We start from the raw sequence: 24,733 nt of genomic DNA on the forward strand, positions 1-24,733 counted from the left end.
ATATATATATATATATATATGGGTTATCCTGGTGTTCCCAATTTGATGTAATGCGAATTTGTGAATAAACAATCCAACAACTACTATGAAAGTGAAAACTATTAACTTAATATTGATTTACACAATATGAAATTAAATTTTGTATTAAAAACAATGAGAATTATAGGTTGCTCATCAAGTTTTACCTACTTCCTGGTTCACAGTCACTTCTTCCTGTTTGCAGTATTTACTGTACTACTGCAGTCGCATGCTTGTTCCTAAGAACACCAAACAGCAAACATAGTGAACGCTATCTGTGTCAGTCAGCTGATCTCGATATCTGCTATGGAGGGTAAGACAAATTGTTTTATAAGTAGTACTGTATGTAGTCAGGGGCGGATTTAGGGGGGGGGGGGCCAGCCCGACCCCGCCCCCCCCCTTTTGGGGGGTAAAGAAAAGGGAAAAAAAAAAAGAAAGAAAGAAAAGAATCAAATGTTATTTTCAGTCATTTAGAACACAAAAATTTCGCGGGGCATGCCGGACCCCCTAGGACAGTGTTGTCTCGATTGGCCCAACTTTTGCCCCCCCCCCCTTTTTGGACATCTCTGGATCCGCCCCTGGTAGTATCAAAAAGCACAAACCATATCTAGTTATGTGCTACTATTGTAGTTGTTCTGGTATAAGCCCAACCCCTTGAATACAACATTAAGCTGATTTGGTGGGAGGGGAGGGAAGTGGGGATGGGCTTATACCCTGGGAATCCCCACTTCAATCCCTAAAGATAAGTCGTGTAGGGCTGCATTAGGGACCTTTCGCAGTTGCGTATCTGGAAGTCTTGAAATGGGGGTGGGGGAGCTGATGGGGGCGCGAAGGTGATGTAGGGGGCTCGATGATCTGTTGAGGGGCACTTTCGCAAAATATGGTGATTTTTAACTACTTGACCGTGAATTTTGGAGGGGGGGCATAAGTAATTTTGGGGGGAGGCGTGCGCCCCCACGCCTTCCCCTAGATATGCCACTGACCTTTCGATTGCATGACGACGGTAGGACGTAGAACGTAATGGCGTGAGTAAAAGTCGTCTACGCATGCAAGTGAAAAAAGTTTTCCTCTAGATTCTAGAATGCAATTTGGCCAAATCTATGTATGCAGAGATCGTAGGACGCCCAGTAGGACAGTCAAATATTAGTGATTCGGTTCAAGCTTCACGTTGTCGAAAAATCAAAAGCTCCCTAACGTACGACACTGTCTGAGTTGGCCTTTAGCTGCTGTAGTACCGTAAGAAGCAGCCACTGTTTACTCACAGTATTAAAAGTCATTTTTTTACATAAGGCTGGACTTATTTGTATATCTTGTTCAGCGAACCTGCTGCTCGCCGATAAAAAGATGGAAGTTTCAGAAAAAAAAAGTTTTTCTTTATTTTTATTATGCCTGATGCTGCCTTGAAATCTCCAATTATAAAATATATATTTCTTCCTAATTATATAATTTGAAAGCATTTAACCACATCATTCCTGATGATGACATAATTAATGTTGAAATATTGAATCCTGACACGATGGCGTGCATTTTGATGTATTATACTATCTTATCTGAGATTAATCAGTGGACCTTTCGGTTGCATTTCTACACTGTTTACATTCACCAATAAAATTTCATTTTTATTTTTTCCTCCATTTAGATGTTTTTGGCAAAACTATTTGCTATTTAGTAAGAGAACAAAAGTTTATTTTGATTTTTATTCCGCCCTCTAAAAATCTTTAAAAATATAAGCTCGCAAAAAAAGGTATTCAAAAAGTCTTGCCTAACTATGGCATGTTGGAGCATTGTAAAAATGATAATAGGGATGATGGTGATGATAGAAAGTGTTTTTTAGATACATACTGTATGGTGTATCGAAATTGAATACCTGAAAGTGATTGCATAGTTGTATTATAGCCATGGTTGTCAGTATTCTTGACCAATAGACGAATAATACTACATCTATGATTTGAAATAGATAAAGAAAAAAAATAAGAAAATAAATAACAATTTTTTGTTCTTCTACAACAGGACAAAGTATGAACTTGAAACTTACAAAACTAAGTGTTGACATTGGTCAGGCAACAGGAGATGAAATAATCTTTGCTATTGTTGATTCTGTCAAGGAAGGTAATGGAAAATAAGATGCTATAATGTAGGAATCCTAAATCAGGGCTCGATTTAGTAATTGTCATACAATGTCTAGTAAAACCTCCTCTGGGCTAGTAAACCTACATTATTACTACCCCTAGCCCGGTGGGCCAGTGATCAGTTATAAACTATTGCTTCACGTATTCTTTCATTTTCATTTCATTTCTATTGCTTTACGTACTCTTTCATTTTCATTTCATTTCTTTAGGCATGAGCGCCAAGGATATGACAATCAGCAAACTTAATCACTATCCTAGGTGGCATATCCATTAAACAGGGGACTGAATGGCCAAGAACATAAATTTACTGATGTAAAAGGTAGCCGATGATTGAGCTCATAAAATAGCCTAGGGGCTAGTGAAATATACAGTAAACTAGCCCAGTAGCCTAGTCACCGAAGAAAGTTAAATCAACTCCCCTGTAAATGCGAAATACTTATAGTTAAAAATAGTGCACTCTTAGATCCTCACATACTTTACCATGCAAATGCTGCATTGATAATTATTTACCTTTTTTTCTTTTTATTTTGTAGAGGAACCACACAAAATTGACATGTATTAACATACAGTGTGCTTAAATCCAAATTTTAAATTATTTTAAAATTTGTATCTTTATCGTTCTTTTACACGAGTGCTATTGTGTTAAGACCTTTGTGAACCAAATGTCAGAGGCTTGTGCAAAGCTCATTTACTGAGGTGTACCCTGAACACTCCCTTTTTGTTCAAATGAAAAACAAATTTTGTAAATTAATGGAAGTAAATGGCAAACTAAGTTCACTTTATACCAGTACATTACCTGTCTGCTTCGTACCATGTGGCACATTAAGGCTGTGACACTCATCCTCCAAAGTTCTCCGTCCCTGGCTCTACATGTTGACACCCGGCTTTCTCTCTTTCTTTGCAGTGCGCGTCTAAGTTGTTTTGGCCTACCTCTTCTTCTTCTGCCTTATGGCTGCCATGTCATTGCTGTCATGCAGTTGTTATCATGATCTCCGGGTAGACTGTGTCCTATGCTTGTCCACCTTCTTTTTTGTACTGTGTTGCTCGGTCCCTGCATGTGGGTCTTCTTGTATATCGATCTCCTTTTTGTTAATATGTTCTTTTCAGCTGATTTTCCGGTACATTATCAAGCATTTATTTGTCAAGAAACGCAGTCCTGAAGAAATGTCCATTGTCCGTACAAAACTCTTGATTTTTATTTATACATCGCTTTTACTAGATTTTGTGCTTTATTCTTTCATATTAATTAGAATTTAGTATACTCAGCGCGCTCATTTTTGGAAATCCTGGGTTAACCACTGCATTATGAACACTTTTTATTGGTCTGTGACTAAGAACAAAGCTGTGTTGGTTTTGGTTGGGGATAGGTGTCTGTTAATGAGGGAACCTCAATGTTAAATATAGTGCAAAATAGGTGCAAAATGTTACTATATGTTGGAAATGGTACTCTCAGATTTGAAGTTCAATGTAACTTTTTTTTTTCTTACACTTTTTTTTAATTTTCAATAATTTAAGTGCGATGGATGCCTTTAAATCCTCCTATGAGCCCATTTCATCTCAACTGTGTCACATATATTTCCATAATGCATTTAAAATATATATCAATGTTGTGGCCGTTTATTTTATACATTCTATACATTTATTTTTTACTAGAATTTTCACTAATACATACATAGTTTATTCAATGCAAAATGTACAAATAATATCCTACTAATCCAGTTAAATTGAATTGTATGACCCTTTGTAGAATATATGGTTTTAGCCAAGTAAGACATTTATATTAAAATTTGCAAATTATAAGTAATGTGAATTTATATTTTTAGGTGATATAGAAGTCTACTTTGTTGAGAAACATACAGGATGGAAAACCAAGGCCAAAATTGAGGAAAATGGAGTACTTAGCAACGTGAGTCAACTACTTTTATTTTAAACAAAAATAGAAAATATAATGAAATATATCATAATGAAATTAAATTGTTTAATTATGTCTAAAAATAAAATTCTTAGTAAATATTTATTTATTTATTTATTTATTTACTTCAACAATATTTATTGTTCTCCTGAAGACGGTTGAAGCAAGTCAACCGAAACGTCGAGATATTCTCAACCAACAACAACAGTTCTTTTCAGAACTATCTACGTGGTGTACTGCAAGCATTAATTATATACTTTTATTTTGTTTTTGTTGATCTATCCAGTAAACAGGCATTTTTAAAATATTTTTTTGAGTTGAATAATTGTTCCTTTATTTTATATGAATTGTTAATTATGTTGATTAATAAGTTAATCAAATCTTTAATTTTCTAAATTTTCAAAAAAATAGACTGAAAATCTATTGATTTTGATTCTTTTTTATAATTGCAAGTACAAAAGTTAGTGTTACGCATATATATTAAGTAAATTTCATCACTACCCTTTTTATCATCGTTCCAAGATAATTTATTACAAGAAAAGCAAAATGAAAATCTGTCTTCAAATACAACAAAACAAATTATATAAAATAAGAAAACATTATATAAATAAACAAAACATAATATAAACACACATATTACTAAGAATTTTATTTTTAGACATAATTAAACCATTTAATTTTATTATGATATATTTCATTATATTTTCTATTTTTGTTTATATTGTTAGAAACAATATAATCCTAGTCATCATCGGCATAAGAAAAGTGAGGTCACAGAGGTCACGTTTGCTTTGTAAACATGTACAGTAAACTAGCAGTAAAATCACTTGTAGAAAGCTGAAATTTAGCATGTAGGTACTATCTGATGGTTAGTTGAACTGCTGTTTATATATGAATATACAATTTGCAAATTTAGACACAAAAATCAATTAAAATGCAGATTCCCTGAATTTGACTAGTGAATTTTAAAAACCTGTATGAGTTATTGAATCCATCTACATAGAGTGCTCCCATTATACAAGAGCAAGCTAGTAACAATAAAGAGAATTATATTAAGAAAAAGGCAAGAAATCACATTGCTCCATAAAATTACAAATTACAAAATTTAAAAAAAAACACTAAAATTTATTAAAAATTATACAATTAATAATCATTATTAATTATTCTACACAGTGAAGTTTGTTACAATTTTTTTACAACCAGGAGTAAATTATTGTTATTATTAAAATATTCTTATCACATCAAGCAGAATAGCAGAATGGAATCCCACTGAGTATATGAATTCAGGGGTGGATCCAGATGTCCAAAAAGGGGGGGGGGGGGGGGTCCAAAAAGGGGGGGGGGGGTGGCGAAAGTGGGGGACGATCCGAATAACACCACCCTAGGGGACCGGAGGCATTCCACACAAAAATTTTTGTTTTCTAGATGCCCGAAAAAAACCTCTTAGGCATTTGGGGCGATCAATTATTTATTTTTCTTTCTTTTTTTTTAACTTTACAAAAGGGGAGTCCAGGGCCTGATTACCAGCAGCAAACTTTATAACCTCAAGAAAGAGATGCATTATCAATGCCTATACCAGTACCAATACAAAATACGCAAAAATATCATAAAAATTAGTTTTGAAATTAGCTTTCTCATTTTAAAGTAACATAAAAAAAAAAATTGGGAACATAGAAATTTTGTGTATATTAAAACAATTCCAAAAGCCGCTAGAATCAGTACTTGGTATTAGATACTACCAGCTACCCAATTATGCCTGGTAGAGGACCCAACTGGCCCAGGCCCTCCCTCTCCACTATGTTTTTCAAAATTATAAAAAAAATTGGAGATAAAAAAGAAAATTATAATCAAAATTAAGCCTTAATGCCATTTCTGAACATCTGTAGGTGTCATAAACATACATTTTCTTACATCAGCCCAAACTGTGTCCACACAAACAACATTTGCTATATTAGCGCTGGCGTTAATATAGTAATATAGGCCTATGGGAAGGGAAAAGTTTTCAGTTTTAAATAATGTACAGGGTGTTTAACTACGGTAGTAAGATATATCTTTCTAGTGAATTGTTGGAAGATAAATTATATGATTACTGTATTTTAAATGAACAATAAATTTACTTCTGATTTTTTAGCTAACATTGTGGAACAATTGTTGGTGTTGCGGTTTTTTATAGACAGTCTAAATAGATTAAAATATCTTACAAAACACAACCAACACATCATATACACTGTAAAATAAGTAAAACATGTAATAGAAAAAAACTCCCTTTACCATTTTAATTATAGAGAGCACAAGACAGTAACTAATCTAAATCTATTGTAGAACTAATCGTGATTGGTCAATCGCTTGAAATAAGGTCAAAGTCATTAAAGCATCACTGGCGTTAGTTCCATGGCGTTCACTAATCTGGGATCTGCAGGTAGTGTTAATAACGCCACAGAGGTGACATTTTGCTTGGCGTTAATAACGCCACTGCTAGTTCACACAGACAAGTATTTTTTGTTGACTGTCTGTGTGCAGGATTAAGCAAAAACTAATAAATTGATCATCATAAAATTCAATGGAGTGGTACATTTTGATCTAGAAAGAGATAAAATTAAGGTCACAGAAGTTCAAAGAAATTTCTAAAAGTTACCAATTGAGCATAATAAAGATAGAATAGCCATAAACAACCTGCATGTATTATTGGTATTCAGGCAGAGGTTGGAGATACAGTATGCACACTATAGATTGATTGACTGATAAATAGTACTATGGTACTAAACATAAAATAATATCAAGAATTTTAACATGATATACCAGCTGCCACATTCCCAGAAACACAATAGTGAAATACTCATTTTCTTAAAAAAGATGAAGAATAGTTTCATCCGGTTTGAATATAATATTGTAAATTAAATTTGTTTTTTCTAAACCACAACAAGAACACCTTCCAATCCAAAAAATATACAGTAATTCAAACGAAATTCAAACTATCAAATGAAATTTAAAAGAAGACTTAAAAATTGACTAGGCCACATGCTACAACGACCATTGTACCAGAACAGACTCCAGCAATGTAGAGTTTAATAGCTTGGTGGTTATTATGCTTGCCTTCCAGTCTGGAGGGTCCTGGTTCAATTTCAGTGTTGCAGGATTTTTTCTCACTATCAAAACAACTCCATTTCCTCATATTGAGATTTAGTTTGTGTAAAGCATTGCGTGTGTGTGTTTCTCTTGTGAAAAGGGATTGTCACCTACAGTGATATATTTGCTATTGACAGTCATTGGTGCATGTGCTGTGTGCCTAACTAAAAAAGTAAAAGACTTTATTAATGCAAACGATGACCTAAAACTACATCATATTTTGGGTTGTTCATTGTTGCTCCTTAGCAGAAAGTATGAAAATATCTTCGACAAGTTTTGCAAAAGATATACCAAAAGAGCATGGAAATTCCGCAACGAGATTTTGAATTCCATGCTCTAACTTTGCTTTATAGTACTGCTATTCCGTTCACCTCTGTTTTCAATTTCATTTAGTTGTTTTTCTTTCCTGCATTACTATTTTTTATGTATATGTTGCTTAGGTTTTTAAGGGGAAGGGGAAAAAGCATAGTTTGGGGAGGGAATAACTGTACTTAGAATATTGTTTCTACTAATAAGGGGTTTAGTTTTGCTTTTTTTTTTTCTTTTTTTTTTTCTTTCTTTTGTTCTCGTGAGGAAGAGTAACTTGTTATTGATGAGGGAAATGTATGCTCTCTGGGATGTTCGGTATTCTGAACTAAAATTTGTTTTTAATTTTTATGTATTTCTTTTCAAGTTTAATTCATTCAATAACAATTGAGAGAGGCTGAATTGGAAGAGAATGGACCGTGGCAAGGCCAGTGGCATACTTAAAGCCAAAAGGCCAAAAGAAGAAAGTAAAATCGAATAAAATGGCTTTGTCAATTTCAAGAGTGATAACCGGTATTCTATTATTTCAAGTTGGAAAGCATTCCAGATAATGCTAGCTCATGCCTAATAGAAGAATAAGAGTACAGTATTCCAAATCCTAAAAATTTAATTTTCTATTCATTGGTAATAATTTGATGTAGTGATCAGTGACAGATTCATATGTAGTAGGCCCAGCCTTCCCGGGCTGACCAGCTTTTTAAAATTATTTTTAAAAATGGATAAAAAAGATAATCAAATTGAAGTCTGAGAATGATATTCCCGGCCACCTTGAGGTGTCAAAATCATAAATTTATTAAAGTGCCTCCATGGGTCACCTTTATTCCAAATTCCTTGATTTGCAACTGGAGATAATTTGTAGAATTGAATATTATTATATCGTTTGACTTTTTGTGACTAATGACTTTTAAGTGCATTTAAGTTAATTACTTTTAAGAGTTTTAAAAAATTCCAAAGCTGTAGTCCAAAAAGTGGATTGCAGTGATAGAAGAAACCTGTACAATAGAAAAATGATAAAAAAAAAAAAATATGGATAGACGCTTGCTTTTTGTGGCCAAGATAGATAATTTATATAATTGCTATTTTAACTATCAAAATGTCTGCTCCTACAGAACCTGATATAGCCTCCAAAATCAGTGATACTAGGATTTGTCCTACTTTGTACTAAGTGGTCCAACAGGGGATTTCTGTAGGGTCCTGAAGTAAGCCTTGATAGAAATCCAGTTGCTAATCCTGCTGCTGCCTTAAGAAAATGCCAATCTTCATGCCATTTTATGTCCTGAGATGTTTAGAATGTATTTACTCCCGGAAAAATTTTAAAGAGAAAAAAATAATTTTGTTTTGGTAGAAGATGTATTCTTTGCCACTGTCTTTGATTTAAACACTTTACAGAAAATACTGTAGTACCCTGAAATATACTTGGTTTATCCATTATACAAATTATATCTTAATATAGAAACAAAAAAAGAAATAATTTTTAAATGACTTACCAATAATATGACTTCCTACAAAAGCACTAATACCATAGGAAAAATTTACCCAAGCAAGACCAAAGGCAAAGTCATCGTAATCAATATGATATTTTATGATTAACGGTTTTAATGTAGTCTCCCATCCATTTGAAAAACCATACACGAAGATCGTAATGTAGAGAACAAACTCAGCATTCTTAAATGCAATGCAGACAAAGAAAGACAGTGATGCAGTGAAGAGACACAGGGCATAATGAACAAGAAAATTTTTCGATATGAAGTTACTGCAAACGTAATGGAAGGGTGCTCCGATCAAATTGCCAAGTCCGTAGAATGTCCCTATAAATTGGCTTGCATGTAGAGTGGCACCGCGATCTTTTAGGTCATCTGTCATAATTAGGAGAATGCCTTCATTAACTGTTCCCTGTAGAAATAATGCAAACAGAAGAAGGAGGAATGTGCTTTTATTGAACAATGAAAAATGGCCAAGTTGGTGTAAGTAGTCCAGTCTTTCCTTTAGCCAGGTTTTTTTTTTCTTTGGAGGGTTCAGTTCAATGAATTGCATTTCTTTGTCATTTTGCTCATGCTTCTGCGCTTTTTTAGGAGTTCTGAAAACAGTGGCACAGACTGTCATTTGGTAGAAAACTGCGGTGAGAATCAGATAAGATGATTTCCATCCATATCTCATAACGATGAACTGTTAAAAAGATATAACACTGTTTCAATTTGGTTCATAAAATATGTTATAGAAGACAAATTTTTTAACATGACCCCAAAATCTGTAAGTTCATAATTATACATGTAATTTGGTACAAATTCATTCCAAACCAAATCACTTTCTACCAGGTACCAATTTATTTTTTTTTTATATCAAATCAGTACTATAATTTGAGTTATTGCACGGTCAACGTAACTTTAGCATAAAGCAAAACATTGTCGTAATTGTGAAAAATATAAAATACTCTTGAACATCTGTGTATTATTATTTTTCTACAATCAGAAAATTTAATTCAAAAATATCTATAACCAAATGTTTTTTTTATATATTCAACAAAATATAAGTGAAACTACCTGATTTATAGGAGTTGCTAGTGTAGAGCCGATTCCTCTTATCAGCGTACGTATTGAAAATACCAAAGTAAAATGGCGCTGAAAGTACATATCTAAAATATAATAACTTGAAAAATTGGCCAAACATGCTGCATATCCTGAAATTAGAATTTTTCAAGATTATCTGCACCTTTAAAAATGTTGTTTTATTGAATTTTAATAAAATCATAATAATAAAAAAAATAGAGCACACTTTGAGGGTATATACCTCCGCCAAACAATTCTTTCCTGTATATAACATTCTCACTCTGAAAAAAATATAATTAAAACACTTATATCTTAACCTTCACCAGGATTCAAAACTGGGACCTGTGGCTTACAAATCGAACGTCATAACCATCTAGACCACGAATGCGTTCTAGAAAGTTTCATTCAGATCCGTTGATCAGTTTTTGAGATATCTGTCAGGGACATTCCGTTTTAAGGGTTTCCATACGCGTGCACCCTTCTCTGGAACGTCACCAAATTTAATGTTTTCTTCCCTGGGCATGACAAAATATTCCAGAAGGGTTTTCAGATGCATTTGTCATTTTTTAGATATCTAGGTCTGAGAAATTCCCTTTAAATGATCCTCAAACTATATTCTACTCCGGATCATCACCAAAGTTAGCCACTGAACAACTTGTAAAAAAACTTAATCTCTAAAATCTAAATTTCTTTCAGTATGCTCCAAATTATTTCCAGCATTTAAAACTAACTTTCAAAAATCGCAATGTCATAACCAGACTCTTACTATTTATTATCGATGAAAATTTGTCATGGAATAAGGAAAGTGATAATGTAAAAACTAAAGTTCTGCCGGGTTTGTGCTATTTGAAAAAGGACGTCTAAAATTTCTATTAAATGATCAACAATCTCTTATGTACAAAACCATTATTGCTCCTTACTTTGAATACTGTACTGTAATCTAGTGCAAAATAATAATAACTCCATGTCTAGTATGGGGTAGATCTACTCAAATTTAAAAAAAACAAATTACAAGTCTTACAAAATAGAGTGGCAAATTCATCAAATGCTACAATATTTAAAACACTTTTGTAAAATTTGTGGTTTATGCTTCATTTTTCATGTCTCTATTTGTATATAATTTTGTCTTTATTGTGATATGTGTTATTATTTTTATACTGTTATTTTACAATCTCAATGACAACACAACCTTGTAGAATAACACCCATCGGGTGAGACAAGCCTTCCGTGTAAAAAGTTTTAATAATAATAATAAAACACAGATAATAATAATAATAATAATTAGCACATCAGCTAGATTTTGTTTATTTGTTGGTATGGAAATCTTTGAAATATACAAAGTCAAATATTGAATGAATGAAATTCTTGTTTATTTTTATATTTCCGCTAAACTGATTATTGTAAATTCTTTCATTAATATAGCTTGCAGTCTTATTTCCCTCTATTGTTTTACAAATATCAAGATTCTGCTACCTTTCTCTAATACTCATGCAGTTATTAAATACTCCACAATATCATTGTATCAGTCCCGAAGTTAGACTAAGATATAACTGCTGCTTTCCCTACATTTCATACAGACCTTTTGAAATTCACTCTCTCTCACTCTGCTCCTTCCCTGTTCTTTGTATTTTCAAAATTCAACAATCTTTATAGTTAAATAAAAACATATTTATATTACAACCTTTATTGGTTGACTGTGCCTTTTCATTGATTTTTAAATAAGAAAAATAATTTGTAGTTAATTTCATTGCTATTGACAGGAAATGCATTCGCCTACTATTCAGATCATAGTTTCGCCACACACTTTTGAGTCTAAATGTTAATCAGATTTCTTCTAGGCTCTCCCCAAATATATTTCTTAGGAATTTAATCTAACTGTTTCCCTAAAACGCCCGGTAGACTATGATTAGCCTGTCGGTTGAAACCCTCTAACATACGTTCTCCAAGCAGCACAGTCTTCAATCTAATAAATATTGGAAAAAAGTTTGAAATAGAAATTGACTTACCAATAAGTACACATGCTATGATTAGTTGGTTGAAATTTGATGAAAAATAAATTAAAAGAGATCCGGACATCATTGTTACAGTGCTAAAAATAGTAACAAGTCGACAAGAAAACCTCTCCATCAAGAAGGCAGCAAATGGGCCTAAATAGAGATTAAACAAATAGTAAAGCCTGTTTTCCTAGGCGAATTTATTTGCGCGAATCATAGCATCGTTCATGCGCATGCGTATTTCTACTGGAGTTTTCGCTTCAGGGAAATTAGTAGTTCGAACTGTTTCTAAAAATTTGAGCAACCAATCAGAGCTCAGGAACCCAACTGACACCATTGATTTGCACAAATAAAATCGCCTAGTGGAAAACTGGCTTTACTAAACATTCGGTAATGAATTTAATTATTGAAACTTTGATAAGGAAAGGAACTTCACGGAGGATCTGATCCTGGCTAACACCAGTTTAAGCCAACTGAGCTAAAAAAGATAATGATTTACCTAGTAACTTCTTCAGAACAGGAATTAATGATAGAGCCAATGCAACTCTCTCAGCAGATTCTTCAAAGTAGTCAATCATATAAGGATAGTAAAGTCCAGAACTTTTGTCTACAATATTTATGATAAATATTACTGAAAAACTTGCCATGGCAACAATATAAGCCCAGCCTTCATCCATTTGAAAAGCCATAATGTTAAAATAATAATCGAGTTGCTGATTAGTAACAGTCACATACAGTAACAGTCCAGTTCAGAAAACATTTTTGCAGAAAGGCAAAATAAATTGTTGAATCTTGAATAATTTTAAGTGCTGGTGATATGCAACTTGATATGGCAACAATATAAGCCAGCTCCTTCCCTTTTAAATGCTGTAATGTTAAATTAATAATCACGTTGCTGATTGGTATCTGTCATATACAGCAATAGTCCAGAGGGGAAAAAAATATGTACAGAAAGGCAAACACAATTTTTTAATCTTGACTGGTTCACTGGAGTTACAGAATTTGAAAGTAGTTTAAGTGCTGGTGGCTTTGGTATATAAATTTCTCCTAGCATTTTTATTTTTATTGTTTTAAGCGCATTGAGGCTTTTAGCATAATGCGCGCTATATAAGCCAAAATTGTTATTACTAAATGCATCAAGCCTGTCCTACAAAAGAAAAACAATACTCACCTTCAGAATTTCAGATAGTTGGCCAAGTGTGATATCTAAAGATAGTATTTGAATTATTTAGAGATAATCTTAAGTCCTACACTGTTGTATGTGAAATGGTGTGTGAACACCACTACTCTCTTTCTTTTTCCTTTTGTTTTCATTCTGATGTCCACTTTGTGAATACTTACCAGGATAAACCAATTAATTGTCTATTCTCTATCAAAAGAGAACACCTTGAAAAAAACAAATAGAATAGTTGGCTCCTGGCGCCAAGTACTATACAACAAGCGATCACCCAACTGTGCATCTTCTTCATTCCTTTTTTAAAGATCAACACAGTCGATTGTCTTTATAGGACTTCTCATAATTTCTATATATTTTCTATCTAATTAATTTTTTATATTCAATAATACATAATTCTCTCTTTTTTAAATTAAATGCTTAGTTTAAAGTGAATTGTAATATTATTAGATATTGTTTGAATTTTGTTCTTTTTTGGGTGAAAATGCTTTGGTTTTTTAAGTGTTAATGTTTTAATTTATTGATCATTGTAAATTCAGTCATTTCAGCCATGTGCTGCTGACTGTTTTTACGTTTTTATACCTGAATAAAACAAAGATATAATCAAAATTTGTAGTACACAATGCTACTAAGTTGCTTGTTAAGCAGCTTAGTTCAGTCAGCTAATCTGGTGGTAGCCACTGTGTGTGCGCTCAACTGTGTAGACCTTTAGGTTCCCGGTTCAATTCCCATCACTTCCTCTCCTTATGTTTCAGCTGGAGGGCTGAAATACAAGTTACATTAGCGCACCGTCTTTCGGATGAGACGTTTAGCCATTGGTCCTGCGTGCATTTATGGCCATATGTGCACGTTAAAGAACGCAGTACGCACTTCGAAAAGAGTAGGGGATTGTCTCCCGGTGTACTGCCTAATCACCACCAGAAGGACCCCACTGGAAATAAGTCTTCTAGACTTGGATGGGATTGGGTTATTCTTGGTGTTTACACCAAATAAATCCAATCCCATCCAAGTAAAATGTTTGTTTTTTTTACAATATTTTTTCTCAAATAACTTACTGTTATTTTTTACATTGATAATCTATGAATTACTTCTTTCACAATTTTGATTTGTACATATTATATTTTAATATTGGTTTTAATCTCTTTTGATTTAAATGATTACTGAATGACATTTTATTGTATTTTGTATATTATATTTTCTGGTTCGAGCCACTCCTCGCCCAGGGCCCGGTTGGCAGAACCAAATCTTCTCAGATAAGGATTTCAAATGTGAGGAAATGGTCTAAGGGGTGAAGTCCCGGAAACAATGACAATTTTTGGGGTTTTAAAGGTTTATTTAATCGATTTTTAATTTTACTTACTGTAAAAAATTCTAATGCCATCACTGTTATGGAAGACTTGTTGTTTGCTATATAATCTCTTACTTATCCTTCACACTATTTCACTTGTATTTGTGTCAGATATTCGATTAGGAGTATGACCCCCTTGGAAAAACTATTTCTTTGAACGCAAACATTCACTAACTTTTATCTAATGTATATTTTCAGAATATCATGTTTTATACCCCGTCTTACGTGAATGAAAACATTACATCCAATGTAAAAGTTGCTGTACAGCTACGACGGCCATCTGACGGTGTCTGGAGTAATGCCCTTCCGTTTACGTTTGTCCCATCATTAACTAACAAAGGTAAGAGGTTGGTGTTTACATCCTATTTGCTCGGAGTCCAGGATCCTGGGTTCAATTCTCTTTGAATAAGGATTAAGTTTATTCTTTGGCATATCCTTCTTCTTCTTGTAAGCTGCATCCTTCCGTAAGGAGTATTGTCGCAACTTGAGAGCATGTGCGGTGCAGGAACACAAAATCCACCAGAATGAAAGAACAAAAACATAAAAGGTGCTGTACAGTGCTGCTAAAATTTGCTACAACTTAGAGATAACATTATTAGCCATTCCTCCTTTGAAATATTCAAGAGTGGGGGCTGTAACCAAGGGTGCTGGTAGGATGTTCCAAATTCTGATGGTACTGGGGAAAATTGCATGTCGGTATACTAGTAAAGTTGCTGGTGGAATGATGAACCTTAGGTTATGTCCTCTAGTGTGGGTAGTTAGTGGAATAAGATAGGGATGCGGTGGAATATCAACTAGTGAGTTGAGTACCTTGTACATCATTATGAGTTTGCTGGCATTTCTGCGATGATGGAGAGGGGGGTCAATAGAGCTGTGTGATCATGCTTGTGACGCTGCTGGTCCTGTGATAATCCCCAGTGGAGGCATCATAAGGTGGTTTTTAAGTGTTCACTGAATGAATTAACATCTATTTTAATCGTTGTAAAGTCTGCTCTCTTCCACAAATGATTCTTCCTTTTAGTAGGTCGTTGGTGCCGTACCCTAGTATCAGAGTCAATAAGTACTGCCTCATGATCACTCATCCCTGGATTTACTGTACTTTGCATTTACTCCAAAAAGCTGGTCTATTTATGAAAAATAGGTCTAGGATACTATTGTCGCGAGTTGTTTCGTCGACCAGCTGTTCGAGGCCGATGTTGTTGATAGTGTCCAGGAAGATTTTGTTATTCACTTTCCGGTAGTGATGACCGGTAATAGAATTATCGGTCCAATTAATGTCTGGTAGGTTCATGTCACCAGCGACCCAGATTGTAGACGATGGGTTTTCACTGGCTATCGTTTCAATACATTGAACTCTCTTGGCAGCATATTCCACATTAGTGGGCCTATACATTGCACACACAATGATTGGTTGTTGGTACTTTTAACTTCAATTTTTCAGCCACAAGTTTCCCAGAATTTTCAGTTGGAATATGTTGACTGAATTTATTGTGATGAGAACACCACCATAGCCATCGGACCTATCTTGCCTTATGGTTTCGAAACCAGGTGGTATGACTTGCTACTTTGGATACTCAGAGACAACCAAGTTTCACATCCTACGATAATATCTGGGTTACTATAGTCTAAAAGGTTCCAAAAGGTCTTTTTTTGGCATTTAGACTTTGGAAATTAATTACAAGAACCCTCAGTGAGCCTTTATTTTTTACCTTTGGTTCTGCTGGTTGACGATCATTGACTGGAGAAGAGGCAAATGTAGGTGATCCAATATCACTGTCCACTGATAACTGTCAATTGACAAGCATAAGTCGGAAAAGGCTTAAAAACTATTTTGGGTATCGACAGTAGGTGTATCGAACAAATTGATTGAGTAATTTGGCATATCACATGCAGTGCATGTCCAGCACGCACTGGAACTCCAAGGGAGGATTTGTTGGGGGGGGGGGGTTGCCGGCCCTGTCCCCCTCACCTTTTGAGAGGTAAAAAAGGGAAAAGAAAGAAAAACAAATGATAGCCCAGAACACCTCAAATGTTATTTTCGGGCATCTAGAACACAGAAATTTCACAGGCCCTACCCCCCCACACCCTGGGACAGTGTTGTCACTTTTTCTCTTCCCCCCACCCCCTTCCCTTTTGGACATCTCTGGATCCACCACTGCTAACAATATCATTATATACAGAATTTGTCATTCCCATGCATCTTGCTGTTGATTGATGACCCATACACTCTGGGGCCTGGGTTCAATTCAATGTCGGAAGATTGCAGAATAAAGAAGACATATTAAAGTAAAGTAGCGTCCACTTGTTTCCCTTTTGTGTGTTATGATAAACTTTCTTTTTTCCATAAATAAGTAATTTACTACGTGCTAGGAAGGAGGCTTGATCAACTATGAAGGCCGATGAAATTCCAATAACTGCAACAATCATGGCCATAAAACTATGTGTAAACATGATTGCATTAAACACCACTGACCCTAATAGCAGTAGAAAAGTATTCCATTTGGAATGTATCAAGAAATTTAGTGGCGATGTTCAATAGACCGAATTAGCGACGAAAGATGACGTCATCACAATTTGGCCGAGTGGGTATAAAATTCTAAACAGAGCCTAAAAGTCCTATTCTATAACGTTGCTAGTTTATGTATGGTATAGGAAAACAAGCAAAAAACCAAAGTATGCGGGTAAGTGTAATGTTTTATGACTCTTTATGTCACAACACGACGGACTGACAGGAGACGATTGCCATTTTTCTCAGTTCAGTATTTATTGTTAAACATAGGTGGCAGCAAACATTGTTTATTGGAGATGGATACATTACAACTCTCCCCTGTGTAATCTGTTAGTGGTTTAGGATTAAAGTGTTCGTCTAACATCTTCGTTAATTCATCATATGCTTTCGTTTTCGGCAGTGCCGGTGAGCATAGATCTTTGAGTAGTGCATATGCCTTAGGCCCTATCACCGTCAGCAATGTAGCTACTTTCCTATTGTCGTGTACCGAGTTTGCCTCTAGGTACGCCTCTAGCCGTTCCGCATACGCCGGCCAATCTTCTGTTTCATTGTCGAATGTATTTATTCGGCCTATCTGCGGCATGTTTCCAAAAATTATCTACGAATACTCACAGAAACTTCCTGTATTTCTGTTTTCCTTAGTTTTATCCTCGTCGCCAGATTTGTAATGTTTTATGACTCTTTATGTCACAACACGACGGACTGACAGGAGACGATTGCCATTTTTCTCAGTTCAGTATTTATTGTAAAACATAGGTGGCAGCAAACATTGTTTATTAGAGATGGATACATTACAGTAAGATACTTTTTAAAACATTGGTAGGTTAAGGATTAACCATCAGAAGACGTTTGATTTGATTTTCATGTAAAATTAAATATACGTAGAGTTTTTACAGGCTAGGCCTCGGCCCCCGACACTTGTTGTACGACAACGCGACATGGCTGGATGTGATGATTGAGTGAGGCCTGACTGTAAACGTTCAGCTCCGTGCAGTCTGCCAAAGATATTGGTTTGAATTTAGGAACATTATTCAATAATTTTAAATAACTTAGCTCTTCTTGAAATTTGCAAGTACAGTATAACACATTTTATGAGTTTTGCAACAAGCACATTCATCGACCGAAGCCATGGTTCACTGTGAGTGAATACATGGCTGCTGCCGTCGTCGTGCTGTAACACAGGCAGACACAACCAATGTACATTTTATTCCCAAAATAATACGATTTATTCTCGTTATATTTCACATTTGGCATACACAATCGTAGAGAAAAGAAGACATTACATTCATAAACATGTAACAATGGTTCCTGTTAATTTAAATCATGTTCAACTTTACACACAACGCGTGTATGAGACGTTTTAGTAAAGGCTATTTTCTTAAATTACTGTGTAAATCGCTTATCTTTGTGCGTTTGTTTTGGCTCGAATACCCTCTATAGCTGAACAGCTTCGATCGCTAATTCGGTCTATTGGAATTCGGTAGACTTAAGCACAGTGAAAGGAAGGCGACCCGGAAGTGCCGCCCAGCGGGAAATACAAAGACAATACAACACTGCACGCTGTACACAACAGTAAGTACGGGCCTAGCCGATTACACGGAAATCTAAAGTGAAGCTATAGCTGCGTATGCATGCCTTTTAATCTTGGGGTCCTGGGTTTAAATCTTGTAAAGGATTTGTTCTGTTGTGAAAACATTATGCAATCTCTCATATTAGGAAGTTTTGATTATTTTGATGGTGATTTAGTCACCATTTCAGTTCAAACATTTAGTCTTTAATGTATACCATTAATTTTATATAATTTTTTGTATAATATTTAAGAAGTTGGTGTTTTTTTACCATGTTATGTTGTTGATCACGAAGAGAACTACCATGTTCTAGAGAGTGTCCTTCAAGTGACGGTAAAAGGCATTCGTGGCCAACGAGTACTGTGTCTCTATAACGCGTGTTCGAGTTTCGAACGCAATTCTGTTTGAGTTCTGAACACTATTCAGAGCACCCCTACCTCGTGGTAGTAGTACCCATTATGCCTAAACCAGATTTACCCTTTTCCGCCATCTTTTGCTACATCATGACATAGTGTCTACGCCCCCACTGGGGGCAGTAGACACAAAAACCATATGCTATATTTTTTATATTATTATAATTGACTTTTAGAGCATAGTTATATACATACAGTTGTGGCGCCAGTGAATTTGGTGGGGGGTTGGGGACAGGCCTGGACCCCGTCATTCAATGTCACGACGAGATCGTTAGATCAGAAACAAAAATAATTTGTTTATCCAAATAGCGTTATTTTGATTGCTAATTCCCTAATAATGTGGTCTAAATGCACAATTTGGGCCATATAAAGCCATAAAAACTCTCCCCATGAACCCTACCAGGGATTTTTATTCTGGGACACTGACCAAGGCTCTAGTCCGCCCCTTGGTTTTGGACTCCTCTGTCAGACATGTCAGACTCCCTGTCAGCAAAATTCTGGAGCCTCCGTTGCATACATATAATACTAATGTTCCAATATTTATGCTTATAATAATACAGCTGATGCCAGTAATCTTAATACAGTTTTTATAAGTTTTACAATTTGTCGTAATTAAAGTTACATTAAATATACTGTACAACATTGCTTTGTATTATATATTGGTTTGTGAGCTCAATTATGTTTGTTTCAATATTTCAGACATACCACTTGAGAAACAAATGGATATGCATTCCAACCTGAAAGCCATTCATTTCACTGAGTCAGGTAATACAGTGCCTTCTCTCTGAAGTAGTGCTGTACTTGTTTTATATTGTTTATATTGCAAAACTTTTGGAAACCAAATGTGAACCAAATTCTACATCGACAATATAGGTAATATATTTTGTACCATATTTTATTGAGCAAGCCCATGTTCTTGAATAGCCAAATTCTAGTTTAGGTTTGATTTCAGATGCTACACCTCATCTGAGTCAACCGGCCCAGTGGCAGATCTAAACTGTGCGGGATGAATAGGGTTTGGCTACCATGAAAAAGTGTGTGTGCTTCTCATGTATACATGTTACGTGTGGCTTTTCTGGTAAACATACACCTTCTATTTTTAGCTTAACTTTCTGAAGAGTGTACCATCTACTAATTCAAAAAAAATCCTAAAATGGAGAGGACTTCTCCTTCCTCCAAAACCATCCTCCCTCCCACCCCCTCGGTGATTCACACCGCATTATCCACTCCCATTACTAACGCCCGTATTCTTATAATAAGCAATTAGTAGAGCTCCGCATAGTACACTATAGGAAAATTATTATACGAAGGTTAGGTTTAATGCTTGAAAAAATTTCCTGAGGGCTTGTAAGGCCCGAAGGAAATTTTTGAATGCATTAAATGTAACCATAAGTATAATAATATTCCATTTAGTGTACGATGCATGCTCTACTAATTGCTTTATAAGTCAATCGCAGTCTTTTAATTTTAGTTTTTTATAACCAACTGTTGTAGCAGTCATCGGTTGCTATAGTGATATGATCAGTATACGTATGCGTATTTACATTTAGCTGTGCGTATGCTGATTTTTGCTAATGCAGTACGCGTTTAATAATTAAATACACTTCAGCAGTACAGTACGGATACGATGAATAACTATTGTAATTGTGTTAGAAAGAACTTGTTTGTAATGCTATTTTGATAATAAACATTTCAGTATTCGAGAGAGAATACAATCACTGACGTCCTTTTTGGTTGCATGCAGACAGGTAAAATTGCGCGATAATTTCATATCTAGGTTAGGCTACGGCCAGGGCTACGGCCTAGTAGTAGTAGGAGGCCTGGACGGCTTCCTGCCTGGCCATAGGCCTACATCTAAATTTGTTCCTTGAGTCTTTAAAATAGGTCTAGAATATTCCTATTAAACGTTCAGTTTGTTGTGTTTATGAGAGTCATGGATTCAATGAATTCCTTAATTGTTCATACTTAATATTGAATTTGAAGTAAATTTTTTTGGGTTCTAATTAAGCTTGTTTTATGAAAGTAATTCCCAATTACAACTCAATTTTTATCACGGTGCGTGATGTCTTCGCGGTGACGAAAAAATGAGGAATTTTTTTTGCACACGAACCTAAGAAAAGTCAAGCCAAGCGTCCACTAATAGAAAAATTAGTGGACGCTGGGGAATAGGCAAATAACATTGGGAGTTACAGTGATGACGTCACGATTGACTTATAACAAACTTTAGTTGATCTTTGAACTAGTACTTCACTTAGTGCTAGTTTCAACTTCAACCTCAATTCACAAACAACGTAGTCGAAGTTTTAACTACGACTAAATCAAGTCCTAGTTTTAGTTCAACTGAAGACGACTGGCAAGCAACAACTATCAAACTAACCAATGACAAGAGCTGATTAGCAGACAAATGTTTAGAGATCCGGTAATGCGGATGAATATTAAGCTCCCATCTGTGGTTCAAAAACGTATTTCCTCATAATTCATAATAGATCATCATTCGCATAATTAATTTTTTATAATACATTTACTATAGAGAATTTGAACAGTCACTGAAAATTTGCTTTTTTTGGAGAACTGTTATAGATGAGCCCGAGCGAGAGCGGCGCTATCTTTGTTGTTGTTATGGCGAAGCTACGTGACCACAGCGCGAGGGGATTTTGTGCAAATCAGGAACTATCGCATGTGGCTGGAAGAAACATGTTAAGTTCTCCTTTTGGAAGCTAAACTTAATGTCTCTTTTGTTTAACACACAAGATATATCAAACCTGCGTATACAATCATTTTTATATGTTTCACTTTATTGTGAGTTACAAAAAACATGTTTTTAGTGGGGTAAATATTTCAAGTCGGCGATTTAGCCTGACCCTAGGATGACTAAAAAAATCGGCTTGCGGAGGTATCATTTTAGTCGAGGTTTGCGTCATTTAGTTGCATGTCATTTAGTCGCAGTGCTATTCGCAGTTCGTTCTAAGAATGCGAAATGACATAATTTTTAAGTCTTAGCTCGAACTACGACTAAAGTTTGTTTTAAGAATACCGGGGTAAATCCTAGATCTGCCACTGTGGCCCATATCCCCCTTTCCCATCACCAAGAATGCACTGAATATAATAATGTTAAAGGATGATTCTGACAATATTAATTATAAATTAACAATGTCGATAAAAATGGATTTGTAATTTGATACAGCAGATGCAGTCGGTCAAGATGGTCTTGGAGGACCCAGCAAACCTGCCATTCAAAATCCATCAAAGAAGTGTCAAAAACTTTATACGGTCATGGAACATCAGAAGACAATCGATCATGAAACTTGTATAAGCTCTGGTGAATTTTACAAACAAGTGAAATCATCCCAACTCAAGCCAAGCAAAGATAATTTACCCGTCACCGACATTCGGCGTAAGTACCTCTCCACACAACATCACAAAAAGTTTTCTGTATCAGAGGACAGTGGTTTTGGAAGCATTATTACATCCAGTAATGAAGAACAGCTATTAATTGAAGATGTCTATAAAGCATCAAGGACTCAGGAGTTTGTACCAAATTTAGACAGTCAGCAATCAACCAAAAGTGTAGATGATGCTTCTGAAAACTGTACTGAAGTTGAAGTAGATTGCCTTTCATTTCGAAGCGAAATTATTTCTTCCATACCTAATCTAAATCGTATTTCAAAGCATAATCTCATTGAATCTTCTCTTGAATCGACTTCAAGTGGTTACCACACAGCAACCTCAACACTTACAAGCCCCGAAGACAGTGAAAGTGGTGGAATCACTTATTTCAATATCCACTCCCCAACATTAGATACCAATGTAGAAATAATTCCATGCATTGAGGTAGACTGTTCCGGTGCATGCCTTAAACCTCCAGGTACTGCTGAGCCATTAAACATTCCTTCATATGACGTTCCTGAAGGGAAAGTCTCAAAGACTCAGGACGTTGTACCAGAATTAGACAGTCAGCAATCAACCGAAAGTGTAGTTGATGATGCTTCCGAAAAGTATACTGATGTTGAAGTAGATTGCCTTGCATTTCAAAGTGAAACTATTTCTTCAATACCTAATCCACATTGCATTTCAAAGACAAACGTCATTGAAACTTCTGTATTTAAATCGACTTCAACCTCAATACTTACAAGCCCTGAAGACATAAGAAGTGGTGGAATCATTGCTTGCAATATCCACTCCCCTCCATTAGAAACCAATACCGAAATAATTCCAGGCATTGAGGTAGATTGTTCTGGTGCATGCCTTAAACTTCCAGGTACTGGTGTGCAATTAATCATTCCTCCATATGCGATTCCGAAAGGAAGTAATGCCAAGATCGGACTGGCTTTGGACCGGAATTACTTAAATATTCCTGGTGAATATAAGGATGAAGGCTGCATAGCTCCAATCATAACATGCCTTCCTAATCACTATAAATTTCAGAAGCCTGTATTAATTGTGTTTCCACACTCAGTTAAGGAAGTGATTGATGAGAAGGAGTGCATTAATCTGTATACAAATGAAAATGATCCTGGTAAGTCCATCAAATTATACACTCTATTTACAGTTATTTTTCTCTTCTTCTTAATGAGTTCCATCTTGCAGCATTGTGCTTTCCACAATTTGTTTCCACTTGTCTTTGTTCAACAAGGCAGAATGATTTTTTACAGTGTTTGTTTTTGATCTCTTTTGACTCAGCTAACATTTGAAATGAATAGGTTTATGATTTTGTTTCTGTGAATCGACCCATTGAGATCTGAATTTATCAACTCATATTTTGGTATAGGATGCCCTTACCTCCAACAAATTTCTGACACTGAATCTACTATGACGTCATATAACTTTTGTAATGTCCAAACAACTTCCTAACAGTAGGGTTAAAACAATACATTTTGATTTAAGCCTACAAGATTATTTTTTGTTTCTCCAATTGTTTAATAAAAGTTATGTATTTTTAAATTATATTTTAGATCAGAAGAAACACTGGAAGCAAGTTAAATATAATCAGAAAGGTGACACATCTTCCCCAGTCCTCTTTCTCAAAAATCAGTATGCCTACTTGTTTGTAGGTCATTTCACCGACTACATTATCACCCTACCATCAGGGGAAGAATGCAGTGCTAGATATTTAAGAATCGTAGTTTATGCAAATGAGCTTATAGATTGTGAGACAAATCAGGAAGTTCGTATTTACTGTCATGGTGAGCGTCATGATCTGGAGCAGGTATTTATTTTCAGATTTGATTTTTAGATACTAGAATTGATGAAATTCAGCATTATTTGGGATTACTTAATTTTAACGTTATTATGCTATTAATATATAAAGACCTGTCTCTTATACACATCTGGAAACTTAAATCTTTACATTTTCCAACCAGCACAACCAGCAGTGAGGTTAAGTGGCAGGGTACAATTGGGGGTCTAAGGATAACATGTACAGTAGAAACTATGGCAGCTTAAATAGCTTTTTGGATGAGATGATTATACAAATTTGTCTAATGAACATGATAAATATGTTGATACAGTAGTGATAAATAATCACTGATAATGATAATAAGATTGTTGTAATATGATAATGTTAAAGGATGATACTGACAGTATTAATTATAAATTAACAATGACGATAAAAATGAAATTGTAATTTGATACTGCAGATGCAGTCGGTCAAGATGTTCTTGAAGAACCCAGCAAACCTGCCATTCAAAATC

General features: G+C 35.1%; 2 protein-coding genes across 13 annotated transcripts in view; one reads left to right on the forward strand and one right to left on the reverse strand.

The window, feature by feature from the left end:
• LOC117121506 overlaps window positions 1-24,733 on the forward strand; it is a 32,195-nt gene that overhangs the window by 2,937 nt on the left and 4,525 nt on the right. For 3 of the 10 annotated variants that reach the window (XM_033266728.1, XM_033266757.1, XM_033266738.1), the window contains exons 2-8: window positions 204-331; window positions 2,029-2,127; window positions 3,971-4,053; window positions 14,752-14,893; window positions 19,743-19,808; window positions 22,228-23,559; window positions 23,996-24,249. In XM_033266728.1, the coding sequence (XP_033122619.1) occupies window positions 325-331; window positions 2,029-2,127; window positions 3,971-4,053; window positions 14,752-14,893; window positions 19,743-19,808; window positions 22,228-23,559; window positions 23,996-24,249 (1,983 nt within the window). In that variant the 5' untranslated portion in view covers window positions 204-324. Of the gene's footprint in view, window positions 1-203; window positions 332-2,028; window positions 2,128-3,970; window positions 4,054-14,751; window positions 14,894-17,832; window positions 17,882-18,636; window positions 18,688-19,742; window positions 19,809-22,227; window positions 23,560-23,995; window positions 24,250-24,733 lie in introns of those variants that run through there. The other 7 variants (XM_033266744.1, XM_033266750.1, XM_033266787.1 and 4 more) reach the window with 7 other exon arrangements.
• LOC117121562 (monocarboxylate transporter 2-like) lies at window positions 6,007-17,790 on the reverse strand. 3 transcript variants are annotated; one of them, XM_033266819.1, is made up of 4 exons: window positions 17,675-17,790; window positions 12,044-12,184; window positions 10,032-10,168; window positions 6,007-9,657 (listed from the first exon to the last, which is right to left on the reverse strand). In XM_033266819.1, exons 2-4 carry the CDS (start codon window positions 12,162-12,164, stop codon window positions 8,929-8,931), a joined length of 987 nt encoding a protein of 328 aa, XP_033122710.1. In that variant the 5' UTR covers window positions 12,165-12,184; window positions 17,675-17,790; the 3' UTR covers window positions 6,007-8,928. The 3 variants fall into 3 exon arrangements, with proteins under 3 accessions (XP_033122710.1, XP_033122703.1, XP_033122694.1); XM_033266812.1 differs by lacking the exon at window positions 17,675-17,790 and adding an exon at window positions 13,203-14,116; XM_033266803.1 differs by lacking the exon at window positions 17,675-17,790 and adding an exon at window positions 12,531-13,177.

Source organism: Anneissia japonica, unplaced genomic scaffold, assembly GCF_011630105.1.
Source record: "Anneissia japonica isolate Jap-2015-1 unplaced genomic scaffold, ASM1163010v1 scaffold288261_len294488_cov152, whole genome shotgun sequence".
Taxonomy (NCBI): domain Eukaryota; kingdom Metazoa; phylum Echinodermata; class Crinoidea; order Comatulida; family Comatulidae; genus Anneissia; species Anneissia japonica.